Source organism: Protobothrops mucrosquamatus, unplaced genomic scaffold (assembly GCF_001527695.2).
Source record: "Protobothrops mucrosquamatus isolate PMUCROS unplaced genomic scaffold, P.Mucros_1.0 scaffold470, whole genome shotgun sequence".
Classification (NCBI taxonomy): Eukaryota; Metazoa; Chordata; class Lepidosauria; order Squamata; family Viperidae; genus Protobothrops; species Protobothrops mucrosquamatus.
In genome coordinates, this window is record NW_015386791.1 from 373,412 (window position 1) to 396,873 (window position 23,462).

The following is a 23,462-nucleotide window of genomic DNA, read 5'->3' on the forward strand; positions in this document are numbered from 1 at the left end:
TGGACCCAGCTTAGGAAAATGTCACTAAAGTATTATATTCATTTTGGGAAAAAGCAATCACAGTGAAAACAATGGTATTTTTTCTAAATAAAAAAAAAAAGTACACAACACAGCACTAATTTTTTTTAGTGTAGATCCATTAGGATATGTTTCCTAACATCACTTGCTACAAATTCCTATTTCCATTCACATTTTAAAAGTGCTGCAGTACCACTGCTTTCTACTTTCATTTTAAGAAGCCCAGGATTGGTATAATCCAGTACCAGGAATTCCAGATTATTCTCGCCTCTGTCCAATTCAACCTGCCTCTATTGTTTGCTGGTTCAAAGTCTGCTGGGAGAACTAAGCTGCTTTCATTCACCTATTTCAAATTCTCCTCCAATAAGAAAGAAACAAGAAAGTTTGGAGCGTATTGTTCATGTAACTGCTGCTTTACATGCCTGGGATCTCTCTTAGTAAAGAGTGAAAGCGCTCTCTTTTAAAACAAAACACAAGGCAGCTAGAAAAGAACTACTTCACCCTGCTCTTGTCAATTGTTCTATAAATTTATTTCACATGACAAATTAAGAAAAAATACCTCTCTTCAGTTTATATGGGGTATTCCTATTATTCAAAGTATTTTCCCCTGTATTACGTTGGAAACAACCTTTTACTAGTGATTCTAATTTGCAACGCCATAAGGTGATGCTTCTTAACCTCACCAACTTTAAGACGTGGACTTCAACTAGCAGAATTCCCTAGCAAGTTGCTAAGGTTGAGAAACACTGCCATAAGGCAATCTTTAAGTGGTTTATCTAAATCCACAGAGAAGGCAAAGCTAGACATATTTTCCCTAGAAGATGTTCCAGGGAGTCTAGGAGGGTTTAATTTGTCTTTCAGGAGAGAAACCATAAACTGCAAAGCCCCACTCCCATTTTTGTGATCCCTGGAGTTTCCCAAAATTACATGATGCAATTTGGTGGCAAATCACAGGTGGTCAGTGTACAGTATTTTTTTTTAATTTGACAGTGGCTTTAAACCTATACTAGACTAACATATTGACTTTGACTTAATCCCACATCCTGAATCACAGAAAGTATTGGACAAAATTATTAGCCATGTCTCTTCTAGGGATATCACCATGTCACTCTCTCTATTTCTTAGAAAATTGTTTGTATTTGTATTTTAAATGGGTCTTCTGGCTGCAAAAAGTCTCTACTTCTATTCCCACATCACTCTAAACCACGATTTAACTATGGTTACTAAATGAACCACCTTTAACTTTGTATGCAATATGCTAAGTCATAGATTATGATTTATCACTCACGACTGGTTCATGTGACACATAAACCAAGCCAAACTGAAACTAAACAAACCAATTAAGTGTTAGCACAATGAGCATAGTCACTATGTGTGCCTAAGGCTACAGCAGTAGGAAGTTCACAGTTGCAGTCAGGTCTGAGCAATTCTTAACCAGCAGATCGTATCGGCTCTTATGTTTAATATATGCAAAGCAGTCTCACATCTAAGAAACAGTGCAAGTTTTGGAAGTAGCACTCTTTCCTTTATCCTAGGGGTTGCAAAAAGGAATTATTGTCAATCTGATGCATTGGCTTTGCAGACAGCTTGAAGGAAGGGAGGCTGGAATGGGGAAACGGTGACCTCTAGGAGCAGCCAGCTTAAGTTTCACCTTTTCATCACTGTCCAGTTTTGGCCTGGCTGAAACCATAGAAACACCCCATTGATGTTATTCAATTCGGCTGAAGAGACTGCAGTTTCAAAGCAAAGCATCATGGGCCCCAGCTGAAGACATTATATCCAAAGATAATTAGAAGTGACATGGATTGGGAGGTGGACCCTTCATAAATGGAGAGAAAGAGAAAAGCAATTCTCCACTGACGTTTTACAGCATTATTGTTCTACTAAAGATTTGTAATATAACAGCAAACATGCCCAGATGAATCTCCTTTATCCCCCAGAAATAATTTCCCTACTATTTCTCAGCCTATGATACCAGCCAGTGGGATTATACTGAATGAATTATGAAGGGTGGAAGAAGTGACCAGGGTAAAATCTTAGACAGAAAGCAGGATTTAATATCATTCTTCAATATAAAATGCACTTTTTTAAAGCTATGCTTTAAATCAGGTAGAACAACAGGGCTTCATTTAAAATTATTAAGAAGGTTTAATTTGTGGTGGAAGTTACACTAGCAATTCACAGAGCTATGGGTCTGGAAAATAAATCTGCAGATCATATTGCCCAATTCCATTCTTAAGACAGGATTTTAATACTCATAAGATCTCTTGAAGTCATCATTCAGATTTGAAGAGTGTTTTTTTAACTGAATAACACACTTTAAACTCATACTATGAGAAGAATGAGATAACCTTATCCCTAAAGACAATGCAAAATGCATTGGGCATATTATACCCAAGAAAGCCACTCAGGTATAGAGGTTAATAGGAGATTGTGAGTTTTAGTCCCGCACCAAGCACAAAGCCATCTGGGTGACCTCGAGGTAGTCACTCTCTCTAGTCTCAGTGACTGGAGAATGACTGGCCCAAAATGTCACCTAACTGGCTCTCATGCCTAAAACAGGACTAGAACTCACGATCTCTCATTTTCTAGCCTGGTGCCTTTAACCACTAGAGCAAACTGGTTGAGCACATATTCCTTAAGCACAGCTCCTTGAATAAGCCACAAGCTAACTTTACATACTGCACTAAACTATCAAACAGTTCATAACCCACAATGTCTAGTTTTATACAAAATTAGCTAACCCTACTTTATTTAACTTGGAGTGTGAATGCAGGCAGAGCTGTCTTTCTACCAATATCTAAATTATTATAAAAATAGATAAAGTTACAAAAAATAACTCTATTGGGGGGACTAAAGAACTGTTTTTCTATATTGATATTTAAGGAATACATATTGCTTTGCATTGAACTGATTTTAAGACAATACAGATCAGCAAGAAAAAAAATATTTCTATAAGATTTAATTCTCAATGTAGCTATATTCTCTATATTTATTACCTGCATTGGCAAGATCATTCAAAATGTTGTCAAGTGCTAGTTAAGCATATAAATAAGTGGTTCAGAATACAAAGTAATACATAATGTTCCACCAAAGTAAATCTATTCATGTGCTCACATCTTATGATCAGGTCAATTAATCTTTACATTCAAACCAACGCAAACTTGCCTTGAGCGCAAGTCCATAATTTCAATGTCACTTCCTTCTCCGTCCCTTAAAATATTAGGTCTATAAAACATAAACAGTAATACTGACTCTTAAACATATTGGTCTCTCTGAAATTAGCTATTCTCTTTGATAAACAAATTATTATATAGGCAGTTCCATTTAATTCTTCCATGTAGCATCACAAAGTAAACAGAAACAAACAGAAAAAAGGAATGAAGCCACATGGACACAGACCACAGAGAGCATACACCATGTACAGATAAGATAGTTTGGCTGGCATAATTTCTACCTTTTCTGAAAGAAACTTGGTATAGTTGTAGGAGCAACCAACCAAGAACTGCAATTACTGCACTTTTGATATTTATAGAATGGGGGTAGTATCTTGATATCCATTAAGAACCACCTCTAGAACAGACAGCACAAAACCCACAATGTTTATGGGGCTAATATTACATAATTATCAGCTAATCATCTTCAACCAGTGCCAGTATGAACCTAAATCAGACTATTGTCACAAGAGCATTAAATAATGCTGCTGTCATAAACTGAAGCCAGAAAGAAGTCTCCCAAATGAACCCAAATTCAGCATCTAGAAGTAACATGTATAAAGTTGCCAAAGATCAGACATCAGCATTATGGCTGTCTTATCACGAAAAAGCTGAGTAATTTTTTGCACAAAATTTGATAGGGGGAGAACATGCCTTGCTTTTTTTTTTTACTTTTTTCCTTTTGCCATGATGTTTCACGCAATCTTTGTAAAATACATCAGCAGTATTTCCATATTCCCTTTATATTCACATTATATTTTGTGTTTTCTCCTCTGGGATAGTAAGGCAGCCTAAAGAGGGTTCTTCAGTATGAAAAAGCTTAGATTAAAACTTTTAACAATAATTATGGGTATTGAATAAAGCACATGTTCTTAAGATATAGGTATCAGATGTTTTCATCTTCTTAAGAGCTTAGTTACTTCATTTTCACAGAAACTAACATAATGCTGCTCCCTGCTCCATCTAGGGTCCTCCAAGCAAAAAAGGTTATTGTTTTCACAGCCGGATTCTCAACCATGTTGCAAACTGCTTTAATTTTTGGATAAATTTATAATTGCTTATGTTTTCTTTGAGCTTTTCAATGAATGTCTCTTCTTTCCAGATTCCTTTCTTTTTTTTCACAGCTTTCATTTCTGCTTGAAGTAGCCTCTTGTGAAGCTTCCAGTATATCCGGGATTCATGAGCTAACCCTTCAATACAAACTGTCTTGCCAAGCCCCTGTCGCAAGATCTCTTCATTTAGACAAATACTGGAAAATCTCCCCTGTTCAAAAAAGACATTAAAGTTTTGCATAAGGCATATAATTAACATATTATTACATACTGTGTCCATTCCAGTAAGGAACAAACATTAAAGCTGAATTCCTCAACTGACTTGAGCAGCCATATCAATTTTCTTAAGTAATACCATACAGGTATTATACATGTATGTATTATACCATACATGAATACAGGTAATCCTTGACTTACAACTATTTGTTTAGTAACCATTCAAAGTTACAACGGCAGTGAAGAGTGACTTATAACAGTCCTTGCACTTGCAACCTTCAAAATATCCCAATGGTCACATGAGCAACATTTGGGCACTTGGCAACCAGCAAGACAGTTGAAGAATCCTGGGATCATGTGAACTTCCCAGCTGGCTTCCCACAAGCTAAGTCAATGAGGAAAGCTGGATTGACTTAATGCCTACATGATTCATTTAATAGCTGAAGTGATTCACTTAACAACTATAGCAAAAAAAGATTGTAAATCGGATGTGACTCACTTAACAAACACTTATGTTTAATAACAGAGATTATGGTCCCAACTGTGATTGTAAGTTGAAAACTACCTTTACTTCTGGATGCACTGGGGCTATTATTTCTAGATTCGCAACTTTTGGCTATGTTGGTTGGGAATTCCAGGGAACTGCACTCCTAACATGTTGGAGGGCAACTACCATAGACTAAGCAATAAAATCTCCCTACACACCAACCTCTGCTCCCTCCATCTCCAATACAATAAATAGCTTGCCAAATGTTTGTCTAGGCCAGTGGTGGCGAACTTATGGCACGTGTGCCAGAGGTGGCACTCAGAGCCCTCTCTTTTGGCACGCGCACCAACGCCAGCAGCAGGTCCATCAGGCTGCCAACGCCGCCCGGAGCAGGAGCCCCACCCAGCACAAAGGAGGCGAAGCAGTCAACTAGCAAGCTCGAGTAGAGGTGGTAGAGCAGAGGTCACCAACCATTGTTGATTGGTGGACTGGAAGAAAAGGAGGAAGCATTTTGCATGCGTGCAGGCGCGCACGGGGCCGTGAGCACACACGCACTGCAAATGGGCTGGGGCTAGTGCCTGCATGATACTCACTAGCTCTGCCCTGTTCTTGCGTGATGCAGCGCCTTGTATCTGCACCATGCGGTGCGGCAGCGGCCGTTTTTGCACCTTGTAGCACGGTGGCCCATTTTTGCGCCCCCCGGTTTTTGCGTGCCAGAGGCAGCACTCAGGCGTCTCCCTGCCTCTCTGAGGGCACCACAATGCTGATGCAGCCCTGGCACTTTGCGATAAATAAATAGGTTTTGGGTTGCGGTTTGGGCACTCGGTCTCTAAAAGGTTCGCCATCACTGGTCTAGGCATTGCATAACGTACCCAGCATCTCTGAATCCAGAATTGATGTAGGACCATGCTGTAAGTTTTTACTTGGGAGTAAGAATCACTGATCTCAGCATAAATTATTTTACATTAAGCACTCTTATTGTTTGCACTCATGGAAGCACTTCTGTTCACTCTGAACATTTACTTACCTTATTTACTATTACAAAGCAATCAAGTGCTGATTCTTTTCTGCCCAAAAGCTGGAACCAAATCATTTGTGAAGGTTTCATTTCTTCTTTTAGCCAGATTACACCATCAGATGTTAAGTCCACACCAGCAAGCCTGACAAGCAACAAACCATTTGAATGCCCTAAAATGATATACACGCATTGTTGTTTTATTACAACATTAGTAAAAACACCTCATTTAGGTCACTGATGTTAACAATTAAAGGGGAAGTAAACTAAAATTTTGTTCTCCAAGATTTAAATGAAAGTTTCTACAGGTAAAGTTAATGTTCTTATTGTTAGAACTGTTAATATTTTCTATGACTGAAGAAAACTAAAACCTATTTTAGAAATCAACTATCCAAAATTGACTATTCCATGTACGGAACATTAGTGCACTGAACAATTTGCACATCTCTCTTCTTTTTTAAATCTTGGAATGATAGAAATAACAAAGAACTGCTTCATCACCAGCTTTGAATTCATAGTGTGGTGTTGATGATGACTGAAAGTAATTATAAATACCTACTTCAAATGATACTACATAGGTGAGTATAGAAAGTGTTAAGTAATGTGCATTTATGTAAACTGAAATTGATTCAGGTAATCTATAAAGCAGACCTGAAAGATATAGGCTTTGTATTTTTAATATTAGTTTTTATCCATTTTAAAAAATATTTTATATATGTTGCTTCAATTACTGTTAATATAAAAATGCAGAATAAAAATAAGTTTTTGTTTCTTGAAGCAAGAAAATATTGAAGAGATTTTATTTGATTCAAAACTTGCCCTTCAGCTCTGGTGAGCACTCAACACAGCTAACAAAATAAAACAGAATTTAAAATTCACAATAAAATAAACATTAACAGTGTCTAACAAGTCTAGCAACCTCCCCCCCTTCACATCTTTACCTATTTCCTAAACACTTAAAAAGCAAGGAGAAAATGCAACTTTCCCTTCCCAGACACCCGAAATCTGAGCCTCTGACAGTGAAGGCTTCTTCAAAAGGACTTTGCCTGCTAATCTTAACAACTTGACAAGCGTAACAAAATGGGCAGTCCTTAAATTCATACTCGAAACCGTTTAAGCCTTCAAAAGTCAATACCAGCATTTTAAACTGTCTCCAGCAAACATCTGGCAAGTAGCACAGATTGTTAGTGCAGACATAATATGCCCCATTTAACAATCTAGCTGATATATTTTACATAATTACAACTTCTGCACATTTCCATGTCAAGGAAAATTCATTGGTTGTCCCATCATGGGATTATAGGTAGTCCCATCTTGAATTCAGGTAGACCAGATCATGAATCAACTGCACAGGAAGATTAAACATACTTTATTGAGGTGCTATAAGAACAGAATCTTGCAAGTTTATTTGTGCAGTACCTCTTCCTCCTTCTTACAATCCAATGGCATAGGGAAGCCACTTATTTTGGACTTTCTACTTGTTTTGGACTTAAATCATATTTTTTCCTTGTTGCTTTGGTAGCAGATCTGACCTGTCTCTGTCAAGGTCATTTTGCTTAGTTTCTATAGGAGTAGACTGCAGTAGTCAACATGGATGTAGTCAAGGCATTAAATAATCATTATAAAAAGTGATGAGTCTGGGAAAGGGATGTAGTTGGCATACCACATATAATTGTACAAAGGCATTTTTCATAACAGCCACTGCCAGCGATTCCAGTGACAGCTAAAGAATATAGAGTATTCCAAGATTATGAACATACTCTTTAATCTACTCCATTCAAAACAGTCTGAACCTTAATCTCTGCCTCCAGTTTTTGATTTTAACAATACCCATAGTCTCTGTTTAACCATTTTCTTACCCAACACAATATGGCACTTCAATAGCATTCAAGGCTATGTGGTGTACTGTAGCAGGGTAACGTAGTGTGTTTGGACTAGGACTGAACGAGCCATGGGAATTCCCTATGTGAGTTTGAACCAGTTGCACTCTCTCAGTCCAATCAATATCACATGGCTACTGTTGTGGGGATAAAATGAAAGAAGATTCCATGTAAACCACCTTGAGTTTTAGAGTAAAGTAGGCTAGAAACTTCCTAAATAATAATTTCTTCTGGAGGCAGTAAAAACCTAGTAAAATAAGCAAACACATTATTTTTCTTGCAATTTTATCTCATGTTTTTCCTCTGGAAGCTCAAATAAAGTATGCTTCCATTTTATTTTCATACAGGTAGTCCTCATTTCCTGACAATAATTGGGACCAGCAATTTGGTCATTAAGCAAAGTGGTCACTAAGTGAAATTGCGACTGTGCTTATGACCATCAGCTTTCCTTTGCTTTACAGACCTGCCAATGTAAATATAAGCACTGGTCATAAAGTTACTTTTCATCACTATCCTAAGTGCAAACGGTTGCTAGGTGAGGTAGTCACTAGTCATTGTGGGATTTCAGGCTGAAAGACATTGTCTCATTTGACTCAAGTCATCCACATGGCTGAAGAGTTCATGAACACGCCTATCTTCATTCCCAGTCCAACGCTCCATCAATGGTTTTAGTGTTTTGATGAACAGTTAGAGCTTCCACTGCCCCATTATGTAACACCCCTTAACTTAAACACCAAAGGGCTAGGAAAAAGTGCCAGCTTGGGAAAAAGATGGAGTTCCTTTAAGAAGCAGTGAGGATTCTTATGCCACATCCAAAGCATTCTTGCCCACTTTGAATCTGAATATCGCAGAACTTTAATCAACAGACAAATACATGGTAAAATATTGCATTTGTTTTTTATATGAGTTTTCTAATAGTGGCCACTCAGTCATGTTTAATATTCCCTAAATTCAAACCTATAAAATTTTTTAACTTTGCCACTATGAAGTTACCCATCTTACTTACATCTTTTCTGTAGAGAGGAAATGATTGGAAGGGTAATAGGTACATGTTCAATTTCTAATCCTTGCTCAGTTATTCGACGTAATTGTCCACGTAGTTTAACATTCTTCTGTATAAATTCCGGAGGTATTTCCAAAGCATTTGTGAATTTGGCTGTCTATTCATAAGAAAAAAGAATATAAGCAGTGCTTATACGAATATTATAAGAATATAAATGCAGGTATAGGTAGTCCTCGACTTACAACAGTTCATTTAGTGACCGTTCAAACAACGGCACTGAAAAAAATGACTTATGACTGTTTTTCACACTTATGACTGTTGCAGTATCCCCATGGTAACATGATCAAAATTCAGACGCATGGCAACTGGTTCATATTTATGATCGTTACAGTGTCCTGGGCTCATGTGAACAGCTTTTGCGACCTTTTGACAAGCAAATTCAATGGGAAAGCCAGATTCACTTAACAACCGTGTTACTAACTTAGCAACTGTAATGATTCACTTAACAACAGTGACAAGAAAAGTCATAAAATGGGGCAAAACTCACTCAACAAATGTTTCACTTAGCAACATAAATTTTGGACTCAATTGTGGTCATAAGTCGAGGATTACCTGTATTTGGTCTAGTGGTTCACACAGAAGGCTAGAAATCAGGAGACTGGGAGTTCTAGTTCTACCTTAGGCAAGAAAACTGGCTGGGTGATTTTGGGCCACTCACTCTCTTTCAGCCCTACTCAGTTCACAAGGTTGTTGTTTTGAGAAGAAGGAAGATGTAATAAGTATGTTCTTACTCTGAGTTATTTATGAAAATAATAAAGGCAGGATAAAAAAACTCAATGTATTATATATTTATTCCTTTATAAAATTAAATATGTAATTATACAACATATATTTTATATATTTGAATACACACAATAAATGCAAAATCATTAGTAGTTTAACTTCGTGAAAATTTTCAATATATATCCATTGTATTATAAAAAGCTCCTTTTATTACTAATTCTCACTCTATAAAGTGCTATGAAGAGTGAACATCCATGGTTTCATGAAAGATACTTTAAGCAAGCATTTTTTTTATCCAAATCAACACTTTGAGATAAAATACAATGTATACCCAAACAAAAACATGCTTTATAGAAAACCTATAAAACGTCACCCTGAATTTTACTTAATATAGAATGTTTTCATACTTTATAGGGAAATAAACTTAAATTGCCTCTACATATATATTCAGTTGAAACCCTACTTTAAAAGAAGAACAAGAAGAAAGGAGTAGCTATGCAATTAGGATTTCCTCCCAGACTGGTCCTTGGGATATGCTGTTCATATAACATCCCACCACCCCTATTATATGAAGGTTAGAACACCAGGATTTAAATTATTTTTATATTGTCCGTCTTGTCCTCTTACAAGGTCTTGTCACCAACATAGAAGCCCTTGAAAGTAATGTGTGAAGGTCTGTAAATAAACTGAGCTATATATTTCCAAGAAATGTACTCAGTATGGCACTTCAAGGTCTAAAACAACATTGTTTTAAAAAAGCAACAAGCATATTTTAAAATAAAAAATATTAAAATTTGGGAATATTTATGGGAAGAATTTTTTTTTATTGTAAATTAAGACCCCAAGTACACAGTAGCTTAGTTCTGTGTTCAATATGTACAGCACCAATACATTAAGGTTGTGATTACCCAGTATAAACTTCTGCAAATATTTAAGGGCTTTCTTTTCGCTCTTTTCTTACCTTCATTAGTGAAAGATTTTGGCAAGCTTCTTACTTAGAAGAACCCATCAAATGGAACATTAATGAAAAACCTCCATGCCCTATTTGAGTCAGCAACCTTTTGGAAAAATCTTTCAGAAGATGACCTCCCAGCCCAAGTGAGGCCCCTAAGAACTATAAATTATAGCGGCTGATAGTTTTAAAAATCCTGCCAAAGAAAGGTAAACAAGACTCAAAGCAATATAAATCAGCCTTCTATTTTGCTTTGAAAAGTCAGAACAGATAGTCCTCATTTAACGATAAGTAATAAAACTTTTTGGTATTTATTTGAAACGAAACAGGCTGCAATAAAACAAGACTTGTACATGAACAAGCAGCATGCTCATTATTAACTTTTTGTTCCAGTTTATTGGAGACAACAATATGTGCTTCCTAAAGTTAAATATCTTTATACTCAAAATGTAACTTACCAATTTGATACTCTTTGCAAGTACAATCACTCCAGCTAATGCCAATCCAGTACTTATGTTCTAGGGGAAAAAACCCATACACTTCAGAAGCATGTATTTCCATCTCATGGCATGAGATCTAAGCATATTCTTTATCTTAGTCTTATGAATACAATCTACAAAATACTATATATGCATTTTTAGTATCAATTGCTGCCTAAAAATGGAATATATAATAATAGTCACAAATGTATCTAAGTTTTAAAAAACTAAGTCACAAAATCTCCAAACTTCATAGGTTTATGATTATAATCCTTTATTAAATTAAAATGATTTTGCAAATTTGGAACTAGAGAATTCCTAGCATGAAGAATTTCAGCTGAGGAGAACAGGTGATCCCCAATTTACAAGAGTTCATTTAGTGATGGTTTGAAGTTACAAAGGCGCTGAAAAAACTTATGACTGTTTTTCGCACTTACGACCCTTGCAGCATGCCCATGATCACATGATCAAAATTTGGATGCTTGGCAACTCGTAAAATGGAGCAAAATTCTCTTAACCAGTGTCTCACTTAGCAACAAAAATGTTGGGCACAATTGTGGTTGTAAGTTGAAGACTACCTGTACTTAAGATCTGATGTACAAAGGATGCTTTGAATTTGGAAATGCCTCTTTACTTGCTGTATATTCTTGAGAAAAGTGGCTGCTGCTTTAAGTGTGCATATAACATACATTTCGTTTTATTTCATGCTCTAGAACAGGGATCCCCAATCCCTGGGCCACAGACCGTATTGTGAGCAGGCAAGTGAAACATCCCTCCCCTTTGGTCCTTGGAAAAATTATCTTCCATGAAACCAGAAAGGTTGGAGATCGCTGTTCTAGAACATTTTGTAGATTGAACAAAGAACTTTATAGTTTTAAATAAAAATACACCACAACTACATTACATATTGTGAGCTACCCAAAAGCTTCAATCGGTGCAAAATGCAACTAGTAAACTATATGCAGCATGTTGTACACTTTGTGTTATGTTGGTTTCCATTTTATAGAGTCCATTCAAATTATTGCTTGAAATCTTTAAAACCTTAAATTGTGTGGGACGAGGTATGCAATTGTTGCAGAATGAGAAATATATGGGCATCTGAATGGCACATAGAAACTGCAAATTAGTGCATGATATCACAACAAAAACTATACTTGATTTTATTTCATTTTATTTAAACTTAATATAGTTCCTCCTCTGTCAAATATTTCATTGTTAAAAATCACTATTTGAAAACACTCTTACAGATGTAAGTGGTCATACACAATGTTTTCAAGAATTGTCTGCAATTCTGGGGATTCAGATTGTATCCTCTGGCTTAAGGTTTGACTCTCCAAGGGATCACATAACTTGCAGAAAAGCCCTTTTGAAGATGCCGTCACTTGCAAAGGCTTGCTGCAAGCAAATAGAAAGTACCTTTTGTGTGTCACTTCTAAACTTTGAAATATATTTCCTTCAGTATTGCAATTAATACTGTTTCCAACTATGGTACCCAATTCATGTTCTAAATTAACTGACCTTGGCTGGCCTCAAAAAAATTAAGTAGGTTTGGAGTAGTTTAGTACTTGCATGGAAATTCTACACTATAAATTAAATGAGGAAATTGAAAAAAATCACCCAAATTGTAATGACAAACTGCCATACAGGTAGTCCTTGACTTATGACCACAATTCAGACCACAATTTCTGTTGCTAAGCAAGGCAGTTATTAAGTGAGTTGTGCCTGGTTTTATAACCTTTTTTTGCCATGATTGTTAAGCGAATCATTGCAGTTAAATGAAATAGGCAGTCATTAAGCAAATCTGTCTTCCCTCACTGACTTTGTCAGAAGTTGGCTCAGACGTTTGCAAGTGTCAATCACATGATCCTGGGGTGCTGCAACCATCATAAATACATGCCAGATGCCAAACTTCTGAATTTTTATCATGTGACCATGGGGATGCTGCAATGGTCATAAGTGCAAGGACTGATCATAAGTCACTTTTTTCAATGGTATTGTAACTTCAAAGAGCCACTAAATGAATAGTTGTAAGTTGAGGACTGTCTGTACTGTTGCTAAGAAAACTACAGGACTATGACCCTGAAGTCATCAGAAATTGAACCCATCTTGGTTAATGCCATTATTGTTACCTCATGTTTGTACACCAACTAGCTAACTTCTGCAACCTAAGATAAAAATTCTGTAAATAACACCATAATTTTGTTATTTTATTATAAAGACTTTTTCCAGCAATGAATTTGGAGACCTTTTAATGAATCTAATATATATTGCTATAAATGTTCAAGGTTCTTACACTAAGATTTCAAATAGTCTGAAAAATATAATGTTGCAATCTTAAGGGTTTTTTCTGTCCAAATGCCTTAGCAGATGCATAGTTTCTTTCCTTGAATTCCGTTTACGAATCTGATGCCTCCCAGAACTTTTCAACTACAACCTCCATCATTTTTGACCATTGGCCACGATAGCTGGGCCTTGGTCAGATTACAGTACATAATAAAACAATTCTGATCAATTAACAAGATCCCTCAAGATCATAAATTATCTGTATGTCTTTGAAGCGGCACATAATGCAACAAAGGAATCATTATTCCATTTAAGCCGTCTCAAGACACATTTTCCAGATCGAAATTATATTTATGTTATTCATAAGAGGTTTGGGACACAGGACGTTTTCTTCTATGCAATTAAACCGTTCATTCAAAACCACAGACACACATACACAGCTGTTTTCTTCTATCTCTAGAACATACGGTGTATAAACAAGACCCAGAGCGATAAACCAGGTGCTAAGAGCCCACAACGGTTGTCATTTAGACCCACAGTAAACGACCATTCCGACATGTCTCACTTTACAGAATTTTAAGGCCGAGGCCGAAGGCTACAGCAGTGTTTCTCAACCTTGGCAACTTGAAGAGGTATGGACTTCAACTCCCAGAATTCCCCAGCCAGCACAGCTGGCTGGGGAATTCTGGGAGTTGAAGTCCATACCTCTTCAAGTTGCCAAGGTTGAGAAACACTGGGCTACAGGATACGAAAGAAAAACGCAAGGAAACTCTCTCTATATATTTTATATATATAAAAGCTCCGCCCCTTGCAACAAGATTCAGCCTTCTCTTTGGAAACGAAAACAAAAAAAGCTTTCAGAGACACTGCTATAAATCAACCGCCATTTTCGCTCTAGTCGGAACCGGAGCAGAGGTGGCTCCGGCAGCCCCGCTTCCGCCCTCGGGAGGCGGCGAAGCACAGTCCGAACTACGCACGACGGACCCTCCGTTTCGCCCAGACCGATTCCCGGCGCGTACCCGGACGAGGGTGAGATGCGCGTCCGCCCACTCGGAAAGGCGCGCGACATAGTTCGGCGGTTCTCCGCCCCGCTGCTCGGCCATGCTCGCCTGCCGGCCAGTCGCTTCTTCTTCCCGCGGCACCCTCCGCAGCAGCGCCGCTTTCTGGAGGCTGGGAAGAGCTGCGTCCCTGCGAAAGCACCCGAAGGCCCTTTGGAGACGCTCTGCGTTGAGGACGCAGCTGCAGATCAAGCGTCTCTTCTGCCGTTTGGGGGAGCGCCTCCCGCACTACGACAAGCCCTCCTGCCCGTGACCCTGAATCCAGCTGTCCCGAAGGTGCTTTTTGAAAAGGCAACTGGACTTTCTTCCTTGAGGACTGCTTTTCTTCCTTGAGGACGTTTCACTTCCCATCCAAGAAGCTTCATAATCTCTGCAAGATTTCAGTTTTTTCAGAACTGAAGAAGCTTATTTTTTTTTTTGTAAATTTATTTTTTATTTTTCCAAACTCTCCCCCATACATATACCGTGATATTTATCAGATATTAACATACATTCTTTTTACATTCTTATATATAAGATACTTTTAATGAAATAAATACATACACATGACTTTTGGTGTTGCTCGCCCATTTCCCCTTTCACTGCATCCCCACTCCTTCTTCTCTACCTTCTTTCNACGGTGAAGAGATTAAAAATTAAGTTTTTAAGATTTTGTATGTGAATGATATAGTACAGTAAAGAAGTCTGTAAATGAAGATAAATGTCTTGGAGAAAAGGGGAGAGGCATCTGCTGGGGACAAATGAGGAAAGCATTGTCTCATTACAACCTCTGCCCTTTTGTACATACATAGTGATCTTGTATCAGTGTATAAAGGCAAAATAAAGATTGCTGCATTATTCCATGGACACCTCTGGAAAATAAGTTTTTTTCTTCATGCTCTTTGACAAAATGATCACAGGATTCAAGATTGGGAAGCCTAAGAAAATTGTGGTGGAGCTCAATAGGTAATTATAACAATCCCTACAATTTGAATTTGTTTAAATAAAACTGCACCAAACTGCTGCACTATTTTATACATGCACCAGACAGAGACGATGTGAATCAGTTTCAAAAGATTCTGTCTCCCATGGTTGTATACAATATTTTATTATTTAAGCCCTAGTATTTAATCTGCAAATGTTTTTTTCTCCTCTCTTATATTCGCTGTATTATGATTTTTAGAGTAAAAGCTTATGAGCAGGAATTTCTTGCCATTCTAGAATCCTTTTGATTAAAAATGGAGTGTTAAGTGAAAAAGATGATATGTAGACTGATCTTTGACCATTGAGTACATACTATACAGTATGCAGCACAGGTAGTCCTCAATTTATGACAATTGAGTCCAAATTTTTGTTGCTAAGTGAGACAGTTAAGTGCATTTTGCCCCATTTATGACCTTTCTTGCTCCACTTGTTGTGAATCACTGCAGTTGTTAAGTTAGTAACACGATTGTTAATTGAATCTGGTTTCCTCATTGACTTATCAGAAGGTTGCAAACGGTGATCACATGATCTAGCACACTGCAGATGTCATAAATATGAACTAGTTGCCAAGCATGTGAATTTTGATCACATGACTGTGAGGATGCTGCAACGATCGTATGAAAAAGTCATAAGTCACTTTTCTTAGTGTTGTTTTTACTTAGAATGGTCACTAAATTAATTGTTGTAAATCAAGAACTACTCTTGGCAACATCTATCCACAAGGCACTTGCCATTTTCTTATTGGAAGAGACAGGATTCTTGGGAAGTATGTAAATATCCTAAAGCTTGACTGTTTACATCTCTGCAATCTGGATATAAATTTTTCTGAGAAGGAACTCTGCATATGCTGCATGATAGGTATTGCAGGACTGAGTACTTAGGAACTTGATACTGCATTTAATTCATGGAGCACATTAAGATTTAGTCACAACTCCAACTTCTCTGCTAGAATTTAACCCCTAAATTACAAAAAGAAATATTACAAGATTTCATAATAAAGCCATCAGTAGCATTTCTGATATACATTCAACATCAGAACATGAAAACTGCTTTAGAGACATGGAGTAGTTTGTAGATTTCAATTATATGATCGATAAATGTAAAACTAATGCTCAGTCCTGGATCACAAGGAATATAGATGGCTCCAGTCTAATCTCCACCATCTCCAATTAAAATGACAAGAAACAGATATGAAAAATTCCTGAGTCCCTGGACAATAACACCTTGTTAGAGAAATAGGATTATATAGATCAGTGAGCTAGTGTAACACAGCTTTCTGTTATTAAAATAACACACGGTGTCATCTTTCAGATGCAACATTTCTTCTCAAAGACCATTTCTTCCTACAGTAATTGATCTCTACACTTCTCCAGAATTCTTCCACTGCATTCTATCATTTTGAAAGTGAGAGGAAAAAATAAATAACAAGATGCAAGAATTTGCAAGAATTATTTTGAACATTTTAAAGGCTGCTCCAAATTTTGGAGGAAAACTGATCATGCATCCCTCTAGCAATAGTTTTCTAAAAGTTGCTAGACAATTCTTTTTCAGAAGATCTATAGAATAAAATGTTATTTCCAATTTTAATTAGCATTCTAAGTATTCAATTGCTGCTCTCTTTCTTCTTGCTGTTAGCAGTATTTCATAATGGAGCTCTAGGAATGTCTGGAATTATAACAGCATACATAATATTAAAATAATAGTCCAAGAGGAGAACCTTTCCACTCCCCATTTTTTTCAAGTTTCTCTCTTTAAGTTTTGGAAAACAAAATAGGTGCTGCTTTACATTTTTATGTGATATTTAATTTTTCTTTAACCATCTTCAGAAACAGAAATTACTTTGGAAATTGAATATTTGGAAAGAAAATGCAGGATCAAGAAACCAGGCAAAGTATTTATTGCTTTTCAGTTCCAAAGCAATATTTGTAGCACAACTTTAACTTATCAGTGCACAAACAAAAATTAAAAGTTGATCTTGCTTTATTGAAGTAAGCAGAAAGAGCTTTCAAGGCTTTGTAATGTGGCACTTTCATAAAAGCACTCGCACTAAGAAAACTGTACTCTGGTCTCATGCTTATTAATAAGATTTAAAGCAATGAAGATGTTTAAATATTTTTTAAAAATCCTGTAAACGTTGTTGTTAAATTATCACAAATTTATTTTTGAAGTGAACCATTTTTAATCTTAATAGCCAGCAATTTTTTCAAAGTGCTTAACAGTTAGTTCAAAAGTTTTTTTTAAAAAAAAAACCATGGCATTTTCTGATTTTATGCTCCATTACTAAGGAAACCCCCCCAAGCTCAATTAGCAATATGTGTTAGAAACGGCGGCGAACGAACAGTTGTTCGTTTTCTACTCCTCCGGACCTCTAAAGAAAGAAATTAAATAAATACGATCTGATCTGGCGATTTGGATTCTAGAGCCAGTAGCGTGTCCTCTCGGGCGAAAGACTAAATTGAGACTGGGTTCCTGTCCCAGGGAGAGAGGCGTGGCAACTTGGCTGAGGTAGTCTATACGGGCAGAAGACGAAGCTAACGCATTGGTGGATTCTCCACTCGTCATGCTGGAGAATTGATTGTATTCCGTTTTCCCTCAAGTTATTTTAGGCTATCCAAACCAAGGCAAATAATATACTGCCCACTATTTTTAAAGTCATGTTTGATTAAACCTTGAAGGGAATGAGTTCATCATAATATCAAGGCAGAATAAAATTATAACGTGGATAAGAAATACAAATAAACCAAATCCTAGCTTTATAAACCTTAATAATGCAAAATCGAAGAGACAGTAGCAGACTGCTGGTTAAGTTGCAAACGATAAAAATTTAAGCTGGAATTATCAAATAACATCCTCATCAAAATTCAACATCATTCTTTATGGGTTTTGCCTTTGATACAAGATTGCTACTATTTTAAAAATCACTGGTTTTGAATTTTAAGTTATGTTCTCTTTTTAATGAGGTAATTATATTTGATTGTTCCATTCTCAAAGTTATCAAGGTTTTCTCATTCTGAAAACTGAAACTATTACATATATAGATTGTTGGGTGTTATCATTTATTCCAGTTAAGTAACTTATTTAATCAAATCTTAGTGAAAAAACATCAGAATATTTCTCAACCAACTTACTTCATTTGGAGTCTGCACAAAAATTATATCGACTAGCACAAAATCTTTCCCCCCCCCCCAGAAACTCAGGTTTTTAGTGCCTACAGATACTTACTTCTCATTTAATATTGGTTTAGGTTAAAAATGCAAAAACATGCCTTTAACTATGATAGCCTATAGTGGATTTAGAGATTTTCATACAGCAAAAATAGAAATATTACTCAGGTTATATTTGTAGAACTTGGGGACACCATTATAAATCACATCAATAATCAGCTCCTAAAAGTAAAATTTAAGAAGCTCAACCCATGACTCTTAGAAGAGAGGCTTATAGTAAACCTCCCTTGAAATTTAAGTATATTTGTGTGTTTTTATGTTTGTATAAAGCCTTGAAAACAGTATTTAGAAATAATTGCTTAATTTGTATCTCTGTGAGACATACCTGGGACATATTCTATATACTAAGATTTAAACCAATCATATACATACAAAAGCCATAAGACAGGATGGGGGAATCCATGCCATATCTCACAGCTGGTGGTTTTTTTTAGACTAATAGAATTATTTTAAACTTTTGAACTTATTTTTGCATTTCAAAAGTGAGTTTAGGAGATGTAGTCATCCAGATGCAACCTTTTTTCATATGTGGTGGACTTGTAAGGTTATTAAGGCCTTTTGGGTACAATTATGGTGGAACCTACAGCAGATTTTTAAAAAAAGGATTATTTTCCTTCCACAGTTGTTTCTTTTAGGTATTGTACAAGATTTAGATGCAAAAGAAACAAATTTGATGCTTTACTGTCTATCTGCTGNACGGTGAAGAGATTAAAAATTAAGTTTTTAAGATTTTGTATGTGAATGATATAGTACAGTAAAGAAGTCTGTAAATGAAGATAAATGTCTTGGAGAAAAGGGGAGAGGCATCTGCTGGGGACAAATGAGGAAAGCATTGTCTCATTACAACCTCTGCCCTTTTGTACATACATAGTGATCTTGTATCAGTGTATAAAGGGAAAATAAAGATTGCTGCATTACTCCATGGACACCTCTGGAAAATGAATTTTTTTCTTCATGCTCTTTGACAAAATGATCACAGGATTCAAGATTGGGAAGCCCAAGAACATTGTGGTGGAGCTCAATAGGTAATTATAACAATCCCTACAATTTGCATTTGTTTAAATAAAGCTGCACCAAACTGCTGCACTATTTTATACATGCACCAGACAGAGACGATGTGAATCAGTTTCAAAAGATTCTGTCTCTCCCATGGTTGTATACAATATTTTATTATTTAAGCCCTAGTATTTAATCTGCAAATGTTTTTTTCTCCTCTCTTCTTATATTCGCTGTATTATGATTTTTAGAGTAAAAGCTTATGAGCAGGAATTTCTTGCCATTCTAGAACCCTTTTGATTAAAAATGGGGTGTTAAGTGAAAAAGATGATATGTAGACTGATCTTTGACCATTGAGTACATACTATACAGTATGCAGTACAGGTAGTCGTCAATTTATGACAATTGAGTCCAAATTTTTGTTGCTAAGTGAGACAGTTAAGTGCATTTTGCCCCATTTATGACCTTTCTTGCTCCACTTGTGAATCACTGCAGTTGTTAAGTTAGTAACACGATTGTTAATTGAATCTGGTTTCCTCATTGACTTATCAGAAGGTTGCAAACGGTGATCACATGATCTAGCACACTGCAGATGTCATAAATATGAGCTAGTTGCCAAGCATGTGAATTTTGATCACATGACTGAGGATGCTGCAACGATCATATGAAAAAGCCATAAGTCACTTTTCTCAGTGTCGTTTTAACTTAGAATGGTCACTAAATTAATTGTTGTAAATCAAGAACTACTCTTGGCAACATCTATCCAGAAGGCACTTGCCATTTTCTTATTGGAAGAGATAGGATTCTTGGGAAGTATGTAAATATCCTAAAGCTTGACTGTTTACATCTCTGCAATCTGGATATAAATTTTTCTAAGAAGGAACTCTGCATATGCTCCATGATAGGTATTGCAGGACTGAGTACTTAGAACTTGACACTGCATTTAATTCATGGAGCACATTAAGATTTAGTCACAACTCCAACTTCTCTGCTAGAATTTAACCCCTAAATTACAAAAAGAAATATTACAAGATTTCATAATAAAGAAATCAGTAGCATTTCTGATATACATTCAACATCAGAACATGAAAACTGCTTTAGAGACAATCATGGAGTAGTTTGTAGATTTCAATTATATGATCGATAAATGTAAAACTAATGCTCAGTCCTGGATCACAAGGAATATAGACGGCTCCAGTCCAATCTCCACCATCTCCAATTAAAATGACAAGAAACAGATATGAAAAATTCCTGAGTCCCTGGACAATGACACCTTGTTAGATAAATAGGATTATATAGATCAGTGAGCTAGTGTAACACAGCTTTCTGTTATTAAAATAACACACGGTGTCATCTTTCAGATGCAACATTTCTTCTCAAAGACCATTTCTTCCTACAGTAATTGATCTCTACACTTCTCCAGAATTCTTCCACTGCATTCTATCATTTTGAAAGTGAGAGGAAAAAATAAATAACAAGATGCAAGAATTTGCAAGAATTATTTTGAACATTTTAAAGGCTGCTCCAAATTTTGGAGGAAAACTGATCATGCATCCCTCTAGCAATCGTTTTCTAAAAGTTGCTGGACAATTCTTTTTCAGAAGATCTATAGAATAAAATGTTATTTCCAATTTTAATTAGCATTCTAAGTATTCAATTGCTGCTCTCTTTCTTCTTGCTGTTAGCAGTATTTCATAATGGAGCTCTAGGAATGTCTGGAATTATAACAGCATACATAATATTAAAATAATAGTCCAAGAGGAGAACCTTTCCACTCCCCATTTTTTTCAAGTTTCTCTCTTTAAGTTTTGGAAAACAAAATAGGTGCTGCTTTACATTTTTATGTGATATTTAATTTTTCTTTAACCATCTTCAGAAACAGAAATTACTTTGGAAATTGAATATTTGGAAAGAAAATGCAGGATCAAGAAACCAGGCAAAGTATTTATTGCTTTTCAGTTCCAAAGCAATATTTGTACCACAACTTTAACTTATCAGTGCACAAACAAAAATTAAAAGTTGATCTTGCTTTATTGAAGTAAGCAGAAAGAGCTTTCAAGGCTTTGTAATGTGGCACTTTCATAAAAGCACTCGCACTAAGAAAACTGTACTCTGTTCTCATGCTTATTAATAAGATTTAAAGCAATGAAGATCTTTAAATATTTTTTAAAAATCCTGTAAATGTTGTTGTTAAATTATCACAAATTTATTTTTGAAGTGAACCATTTTTAATCTTAATAGCCAGCAATTTTTTCAAAGTGCTTAACAGTTAGTTCAAAAGTTTTTTTTTTTTTAAAAACCATGGCATTTTCTGATTTTATGCTCCATTACTAAGGAAACCCCCCCAAGCTCAATTAGCAATATGTGTTAGAAACGGCGGCGAACAAACAGTTGTTCGTTTTCTACTCCTCCGGACCTCTAAAGAAAGAAATTAAATAAATACGATCTGATCTGGCGATTTGGATTCTAGAGCCAGTAGTGTGTCCTCTCGGGCGAAAGACTAAGTTGAGACGGGCAGAAGACGAAGCTAACGCATTGGTGGATTCTCCACTCGTCATGCTGGAGAGTTGATTGTATTCCGTTTTCCCTCAAGTTATTTTAGGCTATTCAAACCAAGGCAAATAATATACTGCCCACTATTTTTAAAGTCATGTTTGATTAAACCTTGAAGGGAATGAGTTCATCATAATATCAAGGCAGAATAAAATTATAACGTGGATAAGAAATACAAATAAACCAAATCCTAGCTTTATAAACCTTAATAATGCAAAATCGAAGAGACAGTAGCAGACTGCTGGTTAAGTTGCAAACGATAAAAATTTAAGCTGGAATTATCAAATAACATCCTCATCAAAATTCAACATCATTCTTTATGGGTTTTGCCTTTGATACAAGATTGCTACTATTTTAAAAATCACTGGTTTTAAATTTTATGTTCTCTTTTTAATGAGGTAATTATATTTGATTGTTTCATTCTCAAAGTTATCAAGGTTTTCTCATTCTGAAAACGGAAACTATTACATATATAGATTGTTGGGTGTTATCATTTATTCCAGTTAAGTAACTTATTTAATCAAATCTTAGTGAAAAAACATCAGAATATTTCTCAACCAACTTACTTCATTTGGAGTCTGCACAAAAATTATATCGACTAGCACAAAATCTTTCCCCCCCAGAAATTCAGGTTTTTAGTGCCTACAGATACTTACTTCTCATTTAATATTGGTTTAGGTTAAAAATGTAAAAACATGCCTTTAACTATGATAGCCTATAGTGGATTTAGAGATTTTCATACAGCAAAAATAGAAATATTACTCAGGTTATATTTGTAGAACTTGGGGACACCATTATAAATCACATCAATAATCAGCTCCTAAAAGTAAAATTTAAGAAGCTCAACCCATGACTCTTAGAAGAGAGGCTTATAGTAAACTTCCCTTGAAATTTGAGTATATTTGTGTGTTTTTATGTTTGTATAAAGCCTTGAAAACAGTATTTAGAAATAATTGCTTAATTATTCTGTATCTCTCTGTGAGACATACCTGGGACATATTTTATATACTAAGATCTAAACCAATCATATACATACAAAAGCCATAAGGCAGGATGGGGGAATCCATGCCATATCTCACAGCTGGTGTGTTTTTTTAGACTAATAGAATTATTTTAAACTTTTGAACTTATTTTTGCATTTCAAAAGTGAGTTTAATTGAAAGGAGAATGCTGTTTGAGAAACATCACCCACAGTCTCCTGAAGCACAATTTTTTTAATGTCATCTTTTATAATTCAGGTGATATTCCAAATCTCATATACTTAGAAAACTTTTTAATTTTTCTA

At 35.9% G+C, this 23,462-nt stretch overlaps 1 protein-coding gene across 1 annotated transcript; it reads right to left on the reverse strand.

The window, feature by feature from the left end:
* Positions 1-2,976: 2,976 nt before the first annotated feature.
* Positions 2,977-14,513, reverse strand: CUNH3orf33 (chromosome unknown C3orf33 homolog). Its single transcript, XM_029284261.1, has 5 exons — positions 14,403-14,513; positions 11,080-11,139; positions 8,890-9,043; positions 6,016-6,176; positions 2,977-4,496 (listed from the first exon to the last, which is right to left on the reverse strand). The coding sequence occupies exons 1-5, from the start codon at positions 14,484-14,486 to the stop codon at positions 4,230-4,232; spliced, it is 726 nt and encodes a 241-aa protein (XP_029140094.1). The 5' UTR covers positions 14,487-14,513; the 3' UTR covers positions 2,977-4,229.
* Positions 14,514-23,462: the final 8,949 nt, after the last annotated feature.